This window comes from Somniosus microcephalus, chromosome 21, assembly GCF_052327205.1.
Source record: "Somniosus microcephalus isolate GS21.2 chromosome 21, FLI_Smic_1.0, whole genome shotgun sequence".
NCBI classification, from domain to species: domain Eukaryota; kingdom Metazoa; phylum Chordata; class Chondrichthyes; order Squaliformes; family Somniosidae; genus Somniosus; species Somniosus microcephalus.
Window position 1 is genome coordinate 6,979,682 of NC_141007.1, and position 19,402 is coordinate 6,999,083.

General features: G+C 45.5%; 1 protein-coding gene across 1 annotated transcript in view; it reads left to right on the forward strand.

Moving 5' to 3' along the window:
* The window catches only part of slc38a12 (solute carrier family 38 member 12), a 303,056-nt gene that overhangs the window by 11,495 nt on the left and 272,159 nt on the right, over positions 1 to 19,402 (forward strand). Inside the window, exon 3 of the mRNA XM_085963226.1 lies at positions 1,282 to 1,403. Within this exon, the coding sequence (XP_085819352.1) occupies positions 1,282 to 1,403 (122 nt within the window). The remainder of the gene's footprint in view (positions 1 to 1,281; positions 1,404 to 19,402) is intronic.

Genomic DNA, 19,402 nt, shown 5'->3' on the forward strand with positions numbered 1-19,402 from the left:
ACTATAAATGTTAACACTTCTTGAATCAAATTAACGCTACTTTCCAGGATTCATGTATTTAAATTTAGTGAACAATTGATTTCTATGGAAAGCTGGAAAAAATAATGTTTTAAATTTTAATTTAATCTGAACCTGACATTTCACAGCATTTAAAATGTCTCTGTAGTTCAACATGTCGGGATGAAGAAGGTTTGCTCTGCAATTGGCTTTCATGGCTGACATTGGGAGTGGTTGGTGACATTGGATATCTCAAATGGGGAAGTGCCCGTATCCCAGTGCAAACATCTCACGTGGACCTCTTTAATGGAGTTTTGTAACGAGCATTTGTTGCAGTGACTGTGTATGTGCCACCCTGGGTTTTATTTCTGCTCCTTCTGACTCCTCCATACTCTATGAAAGGAAATATGAGTGACGAGAGCAGTTTCTACACTCCTGGTGTCAGCAGTACCCTTGTCTGAGTCCGAAGGTTGTGGGTTTAAGTTCCACTGCAGAGACTTGAGCACAAAATCTGGGGGAGTGCTGCATTGTCAGAGGTGCCATCTTTCGGATGAGACCTTCAACCGAGGTCCTGTCTGCGCTCTCGGGTGGATGTAAAAGATCCCATGGCACTACTTGAAGAAGAGCAGGGGAGTTCTCCCCGGTGTCCTGGTAAATATTTATCCCTCAACCAACATCATTAAAACAGATTATCTAGTCATTATCCCTACATTATTTTCCCTACAGTACAACAGTGACTGCACTTCAAACACTTCATTGGCTGTAAAGCACTTTCAGATGTCCTGAGGTTGTGAAAGGCGCTGTATGAATGCAAGTCTTTCTAAGCTTTTCCACAGAGACTGTGAAGAGGATATATGTTTTCATAAATTCTGTGATCATATGATTAGTCCCTGCCATCACAGCCCTTTCTAATCTAATCTTCCAAAGAGATTCCTCAACAGTGCAGCTTTCCTTGAATTTGTTATGATGGTCACTATTTTTACTAATGCACAATATTCCAAACTTCCTCTCCATCTTGGTCCAGAGACCAGGATTGCTGAGGCTGTGGATTTCCTTCTTGGTGCTGGTTGGGGTTTGCCTTTCAACTAATGCAGTATTCCATGGTAGAGGATCACTTCGTGTCTGCCTCAGGTCATCAGTTTATGGAATGAAAGGCCTTGGGTTGTGATTTGAGTCTAGGATGCTGTGCTAACGAGAGCTAGTGAGCTACCCGGAACCCTTGTTAAGAGGCAATAGAGTGCAATGACCGTCTCTAACGTGATGCTCTTTCTGTTTCCTTTCCAGGTGGGGCTTGTGTACATGTTTAACTTGATCGTTGGAACGGGAGCGCTGACCATGCCACAAGCCTTTGCTGTTGCTGGCTGGGCTGTGAGCCTTGCTCTCATTATCTTCCTGGCATTTATGAGGTATTGTATACAATTGTTGTACTGAACAGCTTTAGTGGAGGATGTTAGCCAGCTCTCGTCTATACCTAAATAATACTGCAATGATCTAGCAATCACAGAATCACAGAAACCCCACAGTGCAGATAGAGGCCATTTCGGCCCATCGAGCCTGCACCGACACATATCCCACCCGACCCCCGTAACCCCTACACCAACACATATCCCACCCTATCCCCGTAACCCCTACACCAACACATATCCCACCCTATCCCCGTAACCCCATGTATTTAATCCCCCTAACACTAAGGGTCAATTTATCATAGCCAATCAACCTAACCCGCACATCTTTGGACTGTGGGAGGAAACCGGAGCACCCGGAGGAAACCCACGCAAACACGGGGAGAATGTGCAAACGCCACACAGACAGTCACCCAAGGCTGGATTCGAACCCGGGTCCCTGGCGCTGAGGCAACAGTGCTAACCACTATGCCACCGTGCCAATGTTTGGGAGCGATGTCAACTACCTAACTCCGCATCTCAATTTTGACAAAGTCGTCTCCAGAGACTTTTTAACGTTGTTGCAGCATTCAGGACTTGTTTTCTCCTTTTTCATCCCGACATGAAAGGTGCATGGTGGGTCAGTAAGGGTATCCTGACTAGTCTAGTGTCTCTCTTCACCCCCACCCCCCTCCCTGATCATGTAATCCGGTGACACTTTCACATGAGTAGCTGTGGAATATGTTACAAGGGGAATGGACTGTATATAAATGGATTTGACCGTTAAATGGATTTGCGGAAAGAGAAGGGATTGAGCGAGGTGAGAACGTTTATCGGGCGGAGGGGGGGGAACAAAGTTGTGAGTCGTTGGGCCTAATGTCCTTTTCCCAAGATTATGTTCTTTGGATAGTTGACGCTGTACAGAGTCACTGTAACGGAGTAAAAAACCAGCAAGTAAACTATGGTTAACTTTGCAAAAATAAGTATAGATCAGGGAGGCCATTTGGCTTGTCTAATTCATCCCTTCATAGATCATTTCACATCTTTATCATTCTGTGTAAAGAACTGCATCCTGAATTAAATTAAAATCTGTTTGTGTGTGGTGTGTGTATAAAAAGAGTTAAGGAAATAATAAAGTTAATTAGGAAAAATGAGGCTAATTAGCTACAAATTAATCTGAAATCAAGCTAAATCCAAATATCTAAATATAATCTAGATCTTAAGTAAATATATTATATCTAGAACTAACAATAAAATGAATAACTAGAAACTAGAAATGGCAGTGCAGGTTGTGTGTTGGGAGTTTGTGTCCTGGATTGCCGTATCTGCAGTAAATGTCTCTTCCTTGAGACGCTCCAAGTCTTTGAGTTGGAGTGCGAGTTAGAGACACTCGGACACAAGGGAGGGGAAGGAATTTTTGGATAGTTTTCTCCAGAGTACAGTCACACCTCCTGAGGAAAGCACAGGTGTAGGAAGGGAAGTGTGTTACTGTTGGTCAGCGGAACCAAGGGGAAATGGAGGAGGTGGTCCCGCAGACACCAGTCCTGTCCAACAGGTACAATGAACTTGCTACCTGTGAGGATAAGGATGCAGGCTGTGGGGAAGATGGCAAGAATGCTAACCATGGCACCGTGGAGCAGGAGGCAGTCCAAGGGGGGTAGGGAAGGGAAAGAGCAGAATAGAAACTTGGGGGTGTGGCAAACAGCGATGCTATCAATCAACTGCAACAGGACATAGAAAGACTAGCAGAATGGGCAGACAAGTGGCAGATGGAATTTAATAAAGTGTGAGGTGATACATTTTGGCAGAAGGAACAGGGAGAGGCAATATACACTTAATGGCACAGTTCTAAAGAGTGTGCAGGAACAGAGGGACCTGGGAGTTAATGTGCATAGGTCCCTGAAGGTGGCAGGACATATTGAAAAAGTGGTTAACAAAGCATATGCGATCTTGAGCTTCATAAATAGAGGTACAGGAGACTTTGGTTTATCTGGAGGTTATATGTCCGGAATACACGATCTAACGGCAAAAATCAGGAGCAGTTTTTTTAGTTCTCGTTGCTTTTTTTTCCCCCAGTCAGGCACTGCAAGGTCTGTAGCTATAGCAACAGCTTCAGCTAGAGACGCTTGCAGCTGCAGCCGACTGTTTTGAAGCAACAGGATTTGTTGATTCACACGGAGCTTTTCAGTTCCGTATCTCTCAACATTAACGCTGGTATGTCCGGCACTTTTGATGGTACGGCACCAGCTCGGTCCTGTCAGTGCCGGATATCAGAAAGTTTCCTGTATTGAGTATAAAAGTAGAGAAGTTATGCTGAACCTTTATAAAGCGCTAGTTAGGCCACAACTGGAGTATTGCGTCCAGTTCTGGTCACTTTAGGAAGGATGTGAAGGCCCTTGAGAGGGTGCAGAGGAGATTTACCAGAATGGTTCCAGGGATGGTGGAGCTTGGCCACAAGGACAGGTTGGAGAAGGCGGATTTGTTTTCATTAGAGCAAAGGAGGTTGAGGGGTGATTTGATAGAGGTGTACAAGATTATGACGGGTTTGGATAGGGTAGACGGGGAAAGGCTGTTCCCACGAGTTGATGGTACAAGGACTAGGGGACACAGATTTAAGGTTTTGGGCAAGAGATACAGGGGGGATGTGAGGAAAATCCTTTTTACACAGCGAGTGGTGATGCCGACGGAAGTGGTGGAAGCGGAGACACTCAATGTTTTCAAGGGGGAGACTGGATAGGCACTTGAGGGAAATAAACTTGCAGGGTTACGGGGATAGAGCGGGGGAATGGGACTGACTGGATTGATCTCGAGAGCCGGCACGGACTCGATGGGCGAATGGCCTCCTTCTGTGCCGTTATGACTCTATTTATGTAAATCAGGTAAGTTCTTTTTTTGCAATAAAAACGGAAAATGCTGGAAATACTCAGCAGGCCAAGCAGCATCTGTAGAGAGAAACAGTGTTAACGTTTCAGGTCAATGACCCTTCGTCAGAACTGGAAGAAGCTGGAGATGGAACAGGTTTTTAAGCAAGTGTAGGGGCCGGGAAAGGGGGGAGAGGGGGAAAGAACAAAAGGGAAGGTCTGTGATAGGATGGAGGGCAGGAGTGGTTAAGAGACAGTGAGATGGTGCGAGGTAAAAGGAGATGGTAATAGGACAAGTTAAGAAACAAAAGATGGCTCTAGATGAAGTGTAAACCGCACTGCCAGAATGAAAGACAGCTGCCATGTGGCAGAGAGAAAAAAAAAGGAATAGGGGCCGAGGTTATGGTCTGAAATTATTGAACTCGATGTTGAGTCCAGAAGGCTGTAAAGTGCCTAATCGAAAGATGAGGTGCTGTTCCTCGAGCTTACGCTGAGCTTCATTGGAACAGTGCAAGAGGCAGAGGACGGTGAGGTCAGAGTGGGAGTGGAGCGGAGAATTAAAGTGACAGGTGACCGGAAGCTTGGGGTCCCCCTTACGGACTGAACAGAGGTGTTCCGCAAAGCGGCCACCCAATCTGTGTTTGGTCTCCCCAGTGTAGAGGAGACCGCATCGTGAGCAGCGAATACAGTATACTAGATTGCAAGAAGTACAAGTAAATCGCTGTTTCACCTGGAAGGAGTGTTTGGGGCCCTGGACAGTGGGAAGGGAGGAGGTAAAAGGGCAGGTGTTGCATCTTCTGCGCTTGCACAGGAAGGTGCCGGGGGAAGGGGTGTTGGTGATAGAGGAGTGGACCAGGGTGTTGCGGAGGGAGCAGTCCCTTTGGAATGCTGAAAGGGGAGGTGAGGGGAAGATGCGTTTGGTGGTGGGATCACGTTGGAGGTGGCGGAGGATGATCCGTTGAATGTGGAGGCTGGTGGGGTGAAAAGTGAGGACAAGGGGAACCCTATCGTGGTTCTGGGAGGGAGGGGAAGTGGTGAGAGCAGAAGTGCGGGACATAGAACGGACACGGTCAAGGGCTGTGTCAACCACAGTAGAAGGGAATCCTCAGTTGAGGAAAAAGGAAGACATGTCGGAAGCACTAGTATGGAAGGTGGCATCGTCAAAGTAGATGCGGCAGAGACGGAGAAACTGCGAGAGTGGAATAGAGTCCTTGCAGGAGGTGGGGTGGGAGGAAGTGTAGTCCAGGTAGCTGTGGGAGTCCGTGGGCTTGTAGTGAATGTTTGTCAATAACCTATCCCCAGAGATGGAGACAGAAGTCGAGGAAGGGAAGGGAAGAGTCGGCGATGGACCATGTGAAGGTGAGGGAAGGGTGGAAATTGGAAGCAAAGTGAATGAAATTTTCTAGTTCAGGGCGAGAGCTGGACTGGAAAAAGAGGTGAGGGAGGGGACCTAAGTAGGACTGGAACAAAGAATGTTCCACATATCCCACGAAAAGGCAAGCATAGCTAGGACCCATGTGGGTTCCCATAGCAACACCTTTAATTTGGAGGAAGTGAGTGGAGTCAAAGGAGAAGTTGTTCAATGTGAGAACAAGTTCAGCCAGGCGGAGGAGGGTGGTGCTGGATGGGGACTGGTTGGGCCTCTGTTCAAGGAAGAAGCGGAGTGCCCTCAGGCATCCTGGTGGGGGATGGAGGTGTAGAGGGATTGTACGTCCATGGTGAAAAGGAGATGGTTGGGGCCGGGAAACTGGAAACTGTTAAAGTGGCGGAGGGCGTCGGAAGAGTCGCGGGTGTAGGTGGGGAGAGACTGGACAAGGGGAGAAAAAATAGTCGAGATAGGAAGAGAAATTCTGTGGGGCAAGAACAGGCTGAAATGATTGGTCTACCAGGGCAGTCCTGTTTGTGGATCTTGGGAAGGAGGTAGAAGCGGGCTGTGCAGGGTTGGGGAACTATGAGGTTGGTGGCCGTGGAGGGAAGATCTCCAGAGATGAGGTCAGTGACCGTCTTGGAAATGGTGGCTTGATGTTCGGTAGTGGGGTCATGGCCCAGGCAGAGGTAGGAGGAGGTGTCAGGGTTGGCGTTCAGCTTTCATAATCCTGGCACCAGTACTTGAGCTCATCCAAAACTCGGCAGCCCGTGTCCTAACTCGCACCAAGTCCCGTTAACCCATCACCCCCTGTGCTCGCTGACCTACATTGGCTCCGGGTTAAGGAACGCCTCGTTTTCAAAATTCGCATCTTTGTTTCAAATCCCTCCATGGCCTCGCCCCTTCCTATCTCTAATCTCCGCCAGCCCCACAACCCCTCCGAGATATCTGCGTTCCTCTAATTCTGCCCTCTTGAGGATCCCTGATTTTAATCGCTCCACCATTGGTGGCCGTGCCTTCTGTTGCCTGGGCCCTAAGCTCTGGAATTCCCTGCCTAACCCTCTTTGCCTCGCTACCCCTCTTTCCTCCTTTAAGATGCTCCTTAAAACCTACCTCTTTGACCAAGCTTTTGGTCATCTGCCCTAATTTGTCCTTATGTGTGTCATTTTTTGTCTTAAAATGCTCCATTGCAACGCCTTGGGATGTTTTACTATATAAATACAAGTTGTTGTTGTACTGGGCCAGGAAGGAGCTGTACTGCTGGGACGGGCGCCACCTGAACTGGAGTGGGACCAGTGTCCTGACGGAAAGGACCTGGTGAAAATAACAAGCCTCAAGACAAAAGAAATAGATGAGAGTAAAGGTGAGACCAAGGTGGAGAGCGGCAGAGAGGTTTAGGGAGGGAATTCCAGAGCTTAGGGCCTTGGCAGCTGAAGGCACGGCCGCCAATGGTGCAGCAATTTAAAATCGGGGATGCACAAGAGGTCAGGATTGGAGGAGTACAGATATCCTTGGGGGAGTCGGTGGAGGGAGAAGGAGAGAGAGAGGATTGTAGAGCTGGAGGAGGTTAAAGGGAGGGGCGAGGCCATGGAGGGTTTTGAAAACAAGGATGAGAATTTAAAAATTGAGGTGTTGCTTAACCGGAAGCCAATGTAGGTCGGCAAGCACAGTGGTGCTGGGTGAATGGGACTTGGTGCGAGTTAGGATTCGGCCAGCGACTTTGGATGAGCTGAAGTTCATGGTGGGTGGAAGATGGGAGGAGGGCCAGGAGTACGTTGGAATCGTCCAATCCAGAGGTAACAACGGGTGAGGGTTTCAGCAGCAGATGAGCTGAGGCAAGGGGGGAGACGGGCAATGAGACAGAGGTGGAAATAGGCGGTCTTCGTGATGGGGCGGAAGCTCATCTCGGGGTCAAATGCGACCCAAGGTTGTGAACTGTCTGGTTCAGCCTCACCGTTGCCAGGGAGAGGGATCGAATTGATGGCTAAGGACTGAAGACTTCCAGATATTTAGTTGGAGGAAATTAAGTAAAAGGGACAACTACTAAAGGCGAATTAAACTGCCCTGTACAGTAATGTACACAGCATCCAAAATATAACAAGGGAACTGGAGGCAATAATCTGTAGCGAGCAACCAGATATAGTAGGAATAACTAAAACATGGCTACTTAAAGAATAGGACTGGCAACTAAATACAGGAAACTGGGAATCTCTCTTAACCGGCAAAATTATGGAGTAGGTTCAGGTAAGTTTTACTTTATTAGTGGCCGTGTAACCGGGGTTCCTGCACCTGTTGCCGTGTAACCGGGACTCCTGCACCTGTTGCCGTGTAACCGGGACTCCTGCACCTGTGGCCGTGTAACCGGGACTCCTGCACCTGTGGCCGTGTAACCGGGACTCCTGCACCTGTGGCCGTGTAACCGGGACTCCTGCACCTGTTGCCGTGTAACCGGGACTCCTGCACCTGTTGCCGTGTAACCGGGACTCCTGCACCTGTGGCCGTGTAACCGGGACTCCTGCACCTGTGGCCGTGTACGGGGCTCTCGTACCTTAGTAAGTATACCTCTGTAATCCGGGCTTTTTGATCAACCGGCGCCCCGTCGGTGCCGGATAAAAAAGAGTTTCCTGTATTGCAGGTTATAACATAATCAGAAAGGATAGGGAAGGAGGAAGGGGCTGGGTGGGGTAGCTGTAATAATTAGAGATAACATAATTGCAGTAGAAAAAAGGACATCACTAACAGAAGGTTAGAAATAGAATCCGTATGGATTGAAATGGGATCAATCACTAATAAGGATATACTACAAACCACCTAATAGGGGAAAGGAGGTGGAGGAAGAAATACATAAGCAAATATGTGAAATAAGTAAAAGACATAAAATAATAATCATGGTTGATTTTAACTACCCCAAATAAACTTTCTTATCCAGTAAGTAAAAAGCCCAACAAGAGAGGGAGCACTGCTGGATCTAGTAATGGGAAATGAACCAGAACAGACAAGAGAAGGAAGTGCAGGGGAAAATCTAGGCAATAGCAATCGCAGCATAACTTTTAAGATAAAGATTGAGAAGGACATAAGAACTTTGAGCCTGCTCTGCCATTCAATAAGATCATGGCTGATCTTCTACCTGAACTCCACTTTCCTGCACTATACCAATATACAGTCACAACGGCACAGAAGGAGGCCACTCTGCCCATCGAGTCCGTGCTGGCTCTCCAGAGCAATCCAGTCGGTCCCATTCCCCCGTTCTGTCCCCGTAGCCCTGCAAGTTTATTTCCCTCAAGTGCCTATCCAGTCTCCCCTTGAAAACATTGAATGTCTCCACTTCCGTCGGCAGTGAATTCCAGGTCCTCACCACTCACTGCGTAAAAAAGTTTTTCCTCACATCCCCCCCCCCCTGTATCTCTTGCCCAAAACCTTAAATCTGTGTCCCCTAGTCCTTGTACCATCAACTAATGGGAACAGCCTTTCCCCATCTAACCTATCCAAACCCATCATAATCTTGTACACTTCTATCAAATCACCCCTCAACCTCCTTTGCTCTAATGAAAACAAATCCAGCTTCTCCAACCTGTCCTTGTAGCTAAGGTCCCCAATCCCCGGAACCATTCTGGTAAATCTCCTCTGTACCCTCTCAAGGGCCTTCACATCCTTCCTAAAGTGCGGTGACCAGAACTGGACGCAATACTCCAGTTGTGGCCTAACCAGCGCTTTATAAACATTCAGCATAACTTCTCTACTTTTGTACTCAATACCCCTATTTATGAAACCCAAGATCCCATATGCTTTGCTAACCACTCTCTATGCCCTGCCACCTTCAGGGACCTATGCACATTAATTCCCAGGTCCCTCTGTCCCTGCACACTCTTTAAAACTGTGCCATTAAGTGTATATTGCCTCTCCCTGTTCCTTCTGCCAAAATGCATCACCTCACACTTCTCTGTATTAAATTCCATCTGCCCATTCTGTTAGCCTTTCTATGTCCTGTTGCAGTCGATTGGTATCATCCTCACTGTTTGCCACACCACCAAGTTTGGTGTCATCGGTGAATTTAGAAATTCTACTTTGTATTCCAACAGTCAGAAAGGGGAGAATTTATAACGGGGAACAAGGAAATGGCAGAGCAATTAAACAAATACTTTAGTTCTGTCTTCACGGAAGTGGACACAAATGACTGCCCAGAAATGCTAGGGAACCAAGGGCCTAGTGAGAAGGAGGAATTAAAGGAAATTAGTATTCGTAAAAAAAAGAGTGCTGGAGAAATTAATGGGACTGAAAGCCGATAAATCCCCAGGGCCTGATGATCCGCATTTCAGTGTACTGAAAGAGGTAGCCATGGAAGTAATGGAGGCATTGTTTGTCATCTTCCCAAATTCTATAGATTATGGAACAGTTGCTGCAGATTGGAGGGTGGCAAATGTAACCCCGCTATTTAAAAAAGGAGGGAGCGAGAAAACGGGGAACTACAGACCGGTTAGCCTAACATCAGTAGTAGGGAAAATGCTATAGTCTATTATAAAGGATGTGATAACAGGACACTTAGAAAATATCAACGGGATTAGACAAAGTCAACATGGATTTATGAAAGGAAAATCGTGTTTGACAAACGTCCTGGAGTTTTTTGAGGTTGTAACTGGTAGAACAGTTAAGGGAGAACCAGTGGATGTGGTGTGTTTGGATTTTCAGAAGGCCTTTGATAAAGTCCCACATAAGAGGTTAGCGTGCTAAATTAAAGCACATGGGATTGGGGGTAATATACTGGCATGGATTGAAAATTGGTTAACAGACAGGAAACCGAGAAATAGGAATAAATGGGTCTTTTTCAGGGTGGCAGGTGGTGACTAGTGGGGTACTGCAGGGATCAGTGCTTGGGCTCCAGCTATTCACAATATATATCAATGATTTGGTTGAGAGAACCAAATGTAATATTTCCAAGTTTGCTGACGACGCAAAACTAGGCAGGGTTGTGAGGAGGATGCAAAGAGGCTTCAAGGCGATTTAGACAAGTTGAGTGAGTGGGCAAATACATGGCAGATGCAGTATAATGTGGATAATAGGAAAAACAGAAAGGCAGAGTATTACTTAAATGGTGATAGATTGGGAAATGTTGATGTACAGAGGGACCTGGGTGTCCTTGTACGTCAGTCACTGAAAGCAAACATGCAGGTGCAGTTAGGAAGGCAAATGGTATGTTGGCCTTCATTGCAAGAGGATTTGAGTACAGGAGCAAGGATGTCTTACTACCATTATACAGGGCTTTGGTGAGACCACACCTGGAGTAGTGTGTGCAGTTTTGGTCTTACCTAAGAAAGGATATACTTGCCATAGAGGGAGTGCATCGAAGGTTCACCAGACTGATTCCTGGGATGGCCAGACTGTCATATGAGGAGAGATTGGGTCAACTGGGCCTGTATTCACTGGAGTTCAGAAGAATGAGAGGGGATCTCATTGAAACGTATAAAATTCTGACTGGGCTAGACAGACTGGATGCAGGGAGGATGTTTCCCCTGGCTGGGGGGGGTCTAGAACGAGGGGTTACAGTCTCAGGATATGTGGTAGGACATTTAGGACTAAGATGAGGAAAAATTTCTTCACTGAGAGGGTGGTGAACCTGTGGGATTCTCTACCACAGAAGGCTGTGGAGGCCAAGTCACTGAATATATTTATGAAGGAGATAGATAGATTTCTAGACACAAAAGGCATCTAGGGGTATGGGGAGAGAGTGGGAATATGGTATTGAGATATAGGATCAGCCATGATCATATTGAAGCAGGCTCGAAGGGTCTATCCTCCAGTCTGAAAAACAGCCATTTACCACAACTTGCTGTTTTCTGTCCTTAAGCCAATTCCTTATCCAAGCTACCACTGACCCACCTATTCCATGAGCCTCAATTTTGTTAACCAGCCTTCTGTGTGGTACTTTGTCAAACGCCTTCCTAAAATCCATGTAGACACCATCCATTGCATTCCCTTCATCGATCCTTCCTGTTACTTCATCAAAAAATTCCATTAGGTTAGTCAAACATGATCTGCCTTTTACAAATCTGTGTTGGCTCTCCTTAATTAGCTTAAACCTCTCCAAGTGCCCGTTAATTTTTTCCTTGATTATTGTTCCTAAAACTTTATCCACCACTGATGTTAAACTGACCGGCCTGTAGTTACTAGGATTGTCCTTACACCCTTTCCTGAACAATGGTGTCACATTTGCCACTTTCCAATCCCCAGGCACCTCCCCCGCATCTAGGGAAGATTGGAAAATTATGGCCTTCCGCTATCTCCTCCCCAATTCCCTTGGCAATCTGGGGTGCAAGCCATCTGGACCAGGCGCCTTGTCCACTCTAAGCATTCCCAGTCTTTCTAGTACATTCTGTCTATCAATTTTCACCCCTTCCATTGCTTCTACCTTTTCCACTGCTACTGATATTTTGTCAGTATCCACCTCCTTAGTAAACACCGATACAAAGTACTCATTGAGTATTCTAGCCTTGCCCTGCGCCTCGAAGCATATATCATCATCTTTGTCCCTAATAGGCACCACCCCACCTCTTACTACCTGCTTACTGTTTACATGCCGGTAGAAGATTTTTGGGTTCCCTTTTATGTTAACTGCCATTCTACTCTCATATTCTCTCTTTGCCAATCTTATTTTCATCTTCACATCCCCTCTCAACTTACTGTATTTGGTCTGGTTTTCCCATGAAGAATTCAACTAACATGCATCATACACCCTCTTTTTTGTTTCTTCTTTGCTATTTCCCTCATCATCCAAGGAGCCCTTGCTTTGGTTCCCTTACCCTTCCCTCTTGTTGGAATGTACCGAGCCTGTACCTGGAACATCTCCTCCTTAAAGATCACCCATTGTTCCGTTACAGTTTTTCCTGTCAGTCTTTGGTTCCATTTTACCCTGGCTAGATCCTTTTGCATCCAATTGAAGTTAGCCCTATTCCAGTTTAGAAATTCCACTCTAGATTGTTCCTTGCTCCTCTCCATTGCTAATCTAAATCTTATGATACGATGATCACTCGTCCCCGAGTGTTCTCCCACAGACACTTGGTCGACCTGGCCCACCTCATTCCCCAGCACCAGATCCAGCAATGCCTCCTTCCTAGTTGAGCCAAGAACGTACTGGTAAAAGAAATTCTCCTGAACATATCTCAGGAATTCCTCCCCCTCCTTTCCCTTTACCCCAGCATTATCCCAATTGATATTTGAGTAATTAAAGTCCCCCAATATCACCACTCTATAGCTCTTGCATGTCTCTGCGATTTCCCTGCAGATTTGCTCCTCTACCTCCCTCTCACTATTTGGAGGCCTGTCGAATACCCCCAATAGCGTGATCAGACCATTTTTGCTCCTCAACTCTAACCAAATGGATTCTGTCCTTGTCCCCTCAAGAACATCCTCCCTTTCCAACACTACAATGTCTTCCTTCATCAGCACTGCCACCCCACCTCTCTTTCCTTCCCTATCTTTTCTGAGCACCTTGTACCCTTGAATATTAAGTGCCCAGTCCTCACTGTTTTTAAGCCACGTTTATCCCTTGATTCCCTTAATATCCAAAAATCTATCGATCTCTGTCTTGAATATACTCAACGACTGAGCCTCCACAGCCCTCTGGGGTAGAGAATCCCAAAGATTCACCACCCTCTGAGTGAAGAAATCTCTCCTCATCTCACTCCTAAATGGCCGACCCCTTATTCTGAGACTGTGACCCCTGGTTCTAGACTCCCCAGCCAGGGGAAACATCCTCCCTACATCTACCCTGTCGAGCCCTGTAAGGATTTTGTATGTTTCAATGAGATCGCCTCTCATTCTTCTAAACTCTAGAGAATATAGGCCTAGTCTACTCAATCTCTCCTCATAGGACAATCCCCCCACCCCAGGAACCAGTCTGGTGAACCTTCGTTGCACTCCCTCTATGGCAAGTATACCCTTCCTTAAGTAAGGAGACCAAAACTGTACACAATACTCCAGGTGTGGTCTCACCAGGGCCCTATATAATTGCAGGAAGACGTCTTTACTCTTATACTCAAATCCTCTTGTAATAAAGGCCAACATACCATTTGCTTTCCTAATTGCTTGCTGTACCTGCATGTTAACTTTCAATGATTCATGTACAAGGACACCCAGGTCCCTCTGAACACCAACATTTCCCAACCTCTCACCATTTATAAAAAAAAAAAAAAAAAATACTCTGCTTTTCTATTTTTCCTACCAAAGTGGCTAACTTCACATTTCTCCACATTATATTCCATTTGCAATGTTCTTGCCCACTCACTTAGCCTGTCTATACCCCCTTGAAGCCTCTTTGCATCCTCCTCACAACTTACATTCCCACCCAGCTTTGGATCATCAGCAAACTTGGATATATTACATTTGGTCCCCTCATCCAAATCATTGATATAGATTGTGAATAGCTGAGGCCCCAGCACTGATCCTTGCGGTACCCCACTAGTTACAGCCTGCCAACCTGAAAATGACCCATTTATTCCTACTCTCTGTTTTCTGTCCGTTAACCAATCCTCAATCCATGCTAGTATATTACCCCCAATCCCATGAGCCCTAATTTTGTTTAATAACCTCTTGTGTGGCACCTTATCAAAGGCTGCCTGAAACTCCAAATACACCACATCCACTGGTTCCCCCTTATCTATTCTGCTAGTTACAACCTCAAAAAACTCTAACAGATTTGTCAAACACGATTTCCCTTTCATAAATCCGTGTTGATTCTGCCCAATCCTATTATTATTTTCCAAGTGCCCTGTTACCACGTCCTTAATAATAGATTCTAGCATTTTCCCTACTACTGATGTCAGGCTAACTGGTCTGTAATTCCCTGTTTTCTCTCTCCCTCCTTTCTTAAATAGTGGGGTTACATTTGCTACCTTCCAATCCGTGGGAACCATTCTAGAATCTATGGAATTTTGGAAAATGACAACCAATGCATCCACTATCTCTATAATCATCTCTTTCAAAACCCTAGGATGTAGGCCATCAGGTCCAGGGGATTTATCAGCTTTCAGTCCCAGTAAAAAAAAATAGTACTGCAGAAATTAATAATACTAATTCCTTTCAGTTCCTCATTCTCGCTAGACCCTTGGTTCGCCACTATTTCTGGGAAGTTTTTTGCGTCGTCTTCCGTGAGGACAGACACAAAGTACAGGAAACTTTGTGTTATCCGGAGGCTAAGTGACCGGCAAAAATCAGGAGCCGTTTTGTAAGGTTGTTTTTCTTCTCGTGGCTTTGTTTTCAACAGTCAGGCTCTGGAAAGTCTCTCTGAAGCTGTTGCTAAGCTACAGAGACGCTTCCAAGGTACGGGCCGACTGTTTAGAAGCTGTTGCTAAGCAACAGTGTTTGTTGTCAGATACGGAGATGAAAATCTCCGTATGTTTCAACATTAACGCTGGAGTGTCTGGCAGTTTTGAGGGAACAGCAACAGCGCGGTCCCGTCGGTGCCGGATAGCACAAAGTTTCCTGTATTTGTTTAATTTCTCTGTCATTTCCTTATTCCCCATTATAATTTCTCCTGTCTCAGCCTGTAAGGGACCCACATTTACTTTCGCTTATCTTTTCCTTTTTACATACCAATAGAAGCTTTTACAGTCTGTTTTTATGTCACTCGCTAGTTTACTCTCCTGTTCTATTTTCCCTTTATTTATCAATTTCTTGGTCCTCCTTTGCTGAATTCGAAGTAAGATAAAGTCCAAAGTAATAAATTGGAAAAAGCTGATTTTAAGGGGATGAGAATGAACCTAGGGAAAATAAACAAAGCATTTACTAAAACACACAAAACAGGAGTGGAAAACATTTAAAACAGTGATCAATAAAGTCTTTGAGAAGCATATCCCACTAAAAAGCAAGAACAAACTAGCCAATGGATGAATAAAGAAATAAGGGCAAAATTGAAATTAAGGAAAAAGATATAGATAAAGTACGTAGACAACCAAGGAGAGGGTGACGAAAGGGAATACAAAAAGGTTAGGAAATACATTTTTTTAACAATTAGGATGGCAGAGAGAACCTACAAAATTAAATTATCAAGGAATATTAAAAAAATCGTAAAGTATTCTACAGACACACTAATTCAAAAGGAAAATTGAAGTACAATTTCAAAATTTGCAGACACCAAATTGGGGGATGTAATTAATACAGAGGAGGACTGCGACAAAATAGGCCGAATGGGCATGCAATTGGCAAATTAACTTCAGTGCAGATAAGTGTAAGGTGGTATATTTTGGTAGGGAGACTAAGGCCACGTACACCTTGGAAAATAAATGTCTAAATGGGGTAGAACATAAGAAATAGGTGCAGGAGTCGGCCATACGGCCCCTCGAGCCTGCTCCGCCATTTAATAAGATCAAGGCTGATCATCGACCTCAACTCCACTTTCCCGCCCGATCTCCATATCCCTTGATTCCCCTAGAGTCCAAAAATCTATCGATCTCAGCCATGAATATACTCAATGACTCAGCATTCACAGCCCTCTGAGGGTTGTGAATCTTTGGAATTCTCTGCCCCAGTGAAGATATTCCTCCTTATCTCAGTCTTAAATGGCGTACCCCTTATCCTGAGACTCTGCCCCCTAGTTCTAGACAGTCCAGCCAGGGGAAACAACCTCTCAGCATCTACCCTGTCAATCCCCTTCAGAATCTTGTATGTTTCAATGAGATCACCTCTCATTCTTCTAAACTCCAGAGAGTATCGGCCCACTCTACACAATCTCTCATCATAGGACAGTCCTCTCATCCCAGGAATCAATCTAGTGAACCTTTGTTTCACTTCTTCCAAGGAGACTAAAACTGTGCACAGCATTCCAGGTGTGGCCTCCCCAAGGCCAGGAGTACAGATACACAAATCACTAAAAGTAGTGACGCAGGTTAATAAGGTCATTAAAAAAAGCAAACAAAGCACTGGGTTTCATTGCTTGAGGGATAGAATTGAAAGCAGAGAAGCCATGTTAAACTTGTATAGAACCTTGGTTAGACCGCACTCGGCGTATTGTGAACAGTTGTGGCCTCCATATTATAAAAATGATGTGAGGCACTGGAGAAAGTGCAATAAAGATTTACAAGGATTATCCCAGAACTGAGAGGTTATTCCTATCGGGAAAGATTGAACAGGCTGGGGCTCTTTTCTTGAGAAAAGAGAATGCTGAGAGTTGACCTGATTGGAGTCAAGGATTTGATCGGGTAGACGAAGAGAAGACCTTTCCACTTGTGGAGACCAAAATTAGGGGCCATCAATATAAGATAGTCACTAATAAATCCAACAGGGATTTCAGGAGAAACTTCTTTCCCCAGAGAGTGGTGAGAATGTGGAACTCGCTCCCACAGGGAGTGGCTGAGGCGAAGAGCAGAGATGCATTTAAGGGGAGGCTGGATAAACACGAGGGAGAAAGGAATAGTGGGTTATGCTGTAGGGTTAGATGAAGAGGTGGGAGGAGGCTTGTGTGGAGCGTGGGCCGAATGGCCTGTTTCTGTGCTGTACATTCTATGTAATTTTATGTAATTTTCTGAAATCTGTGTCCTCTGATGACTAACCCTTCTGCCGGTGGAAAACGTTTCTCCCATCAACTCAATCAAAACCCCTCATCATTTGGAATACCTCTTAAATTTCCCTTAACCTTCTTTGCTCTAAAGACAACAACCCCAGTTTCTTCAGTGTCTCCACATAACTGAATTCCTTCATTCCTGGTACCATTCTGGAAAATCTCCTCTGCATCCCCTCCAAGGCATTCACGTCCTTTCTAAAGTGTGGTGCCCAGAATTGGAGACAGTACTCCAACTGAGGTCAAACCAGTGATTTATAAAGGTTGACATTGTAAGTTTTATTTGCCTCTTGATTAACAATTCTAGTGTGTTTTATAGCTGCTTGTCCAGCTGCAGCAGTAGGTTTATACCAGAAGGTGGCAGTGTGGTACTGAGGAATTCTCCTGCGAGCTGCATTGTTTCTGCGGAGTTGGATTGGGTGCAATTAAAGACAAGTCTTCATTTAACTTTCTGCCATTTGCACATCTTTTGCCACATTTCACGTTTCCCCACTTCCTTTTTCCTCCAATCTGTAACCTATTAACATTCTGGGGGTCACCGTTGACCAGAAACTTAACTTGATCAGCCACATAAATACTGTGGCAACAAGAGCAGGTCAGAGGCTGGGTATTCTGCGGCGAGTCTCTCACCTCCTGACTCCCCAAAGCCTTTCCACCATCTACAAGGCACAAGTAAAGAGTGTGATGGAATACTCTCCACTTGCCTGGATGAGTGCAGCTCCAACAACACTCAAGAAGCTTGACACCAACCACCACCTTAAACATTCACTCCCTCCACCACCGGCGTACCGTGGCTGCAGTGTGTACCATCTACAAGATGCACTGCAGCAACTCGCTAGGGCTTTTTCGGCAGCACCTCCCAAACCCGCGACCTCTACTACCTAGAAGGACAAGGGCAGCAGGCGCATGGGAACACCACCACCTCCAAGTCACACACCATCCTGACTTGGAAATATATCGCAGATCCTTCATCGTCACTGGGTCAAAATCCTGGAACTCCTTCCTTAACAGCACTGTGGGAGCACCTTCACCACACGGACTGCAGCGGTTCAAGGCGGCGGCTCACCACCACCTTCTCAAGGGCAATTAGGGATGGGCAATAAATGCCGGCTTTGCCAGCGACACCCAGATCCCAGGAACTAATAGAGTAATACTGCGGTTTAGTAGCCCAGTGCTTGTGGTGCTGGACTAGCATCGCAGAGGCTGAGGGTTCCAATCCCACTGTGGCAAGTTGTGAAACTTCATTCAATGAAGCTGCTCATTTGGAAACTGCAGTTTGTCATTAAAAACCCAATAATGTTCTTTAGGGAAGGGAAACGTTCGCCTTACTTGTTCTGACCAATGTGACTTCAATCCCTTCTTAATGCCTTCAAGGCAACTAGGATTGGACAATAAATACTGCCTTGTCTGTGTAGCCCACATCCTAAGAACAAATTAAACAAAACACCTAGCACTCAACTGTGTTGAATTTAATTGGCTATAGTTCTGCCCAATTGCAACTATAGTCCAGATCTCTCTCTAGTTCCTTGGCTGCTTCCTCCTTCAGTTCAGTATCCAGGGAGTCTGTATTTCTGAATCCAGGCTGTAAATTAGAACTGGGGCCCAGTGTTGATTCCTGGGACAGTGCACTATTTCCTTAATCCCTGCCCCCTCTCCCCCAGCATCAGTACCCTAGCTAGCACAAGATGGGTAAAGCTCATTTTTGCTCAGTGTCACTCAGATCAATAGTCCAGGTTGGCTTAACTTCCAGAGCTCACCTGTGTTGAGGGAACAGTTAATCTCTCTGCTGTCTCTGCAGTAGACAATTGCAACGTTGTAATCTATTGGGATAGATATATTGTAAGTTTTAATTACAATTCTAGTGTGTTTTTATAGCTGCTTGCCTGCTTAGATACTTGTCCAGTTGCAGTAGTAGGTTTATACCAGAAGGTGGCAGTGTGGTACTGAGGAATTCTGCGAGCTGCGTTGTTTCTGCGGCGTTGGATTGGGTGCAATTAAAGACAGGTCTTCATTTAACTTTCTGCCATTTGCACATCTTTTGCCACATTTCAAACTAAACAATAGGTTGCAAGTTGCACCTAGTTCATAATTAAAAAAAAAAAAAAAAAATTAGTACAGGGTCATAATATTCAAAATCCCATGTAAAAAATCATATCTTCTGCCAACCAAATGTTGATTACATAGGTTCATGTGCCCACGTTCCGTTCCCAGACTAAAAACACTGTGCATTGAATCGAGCAGTCGGTAC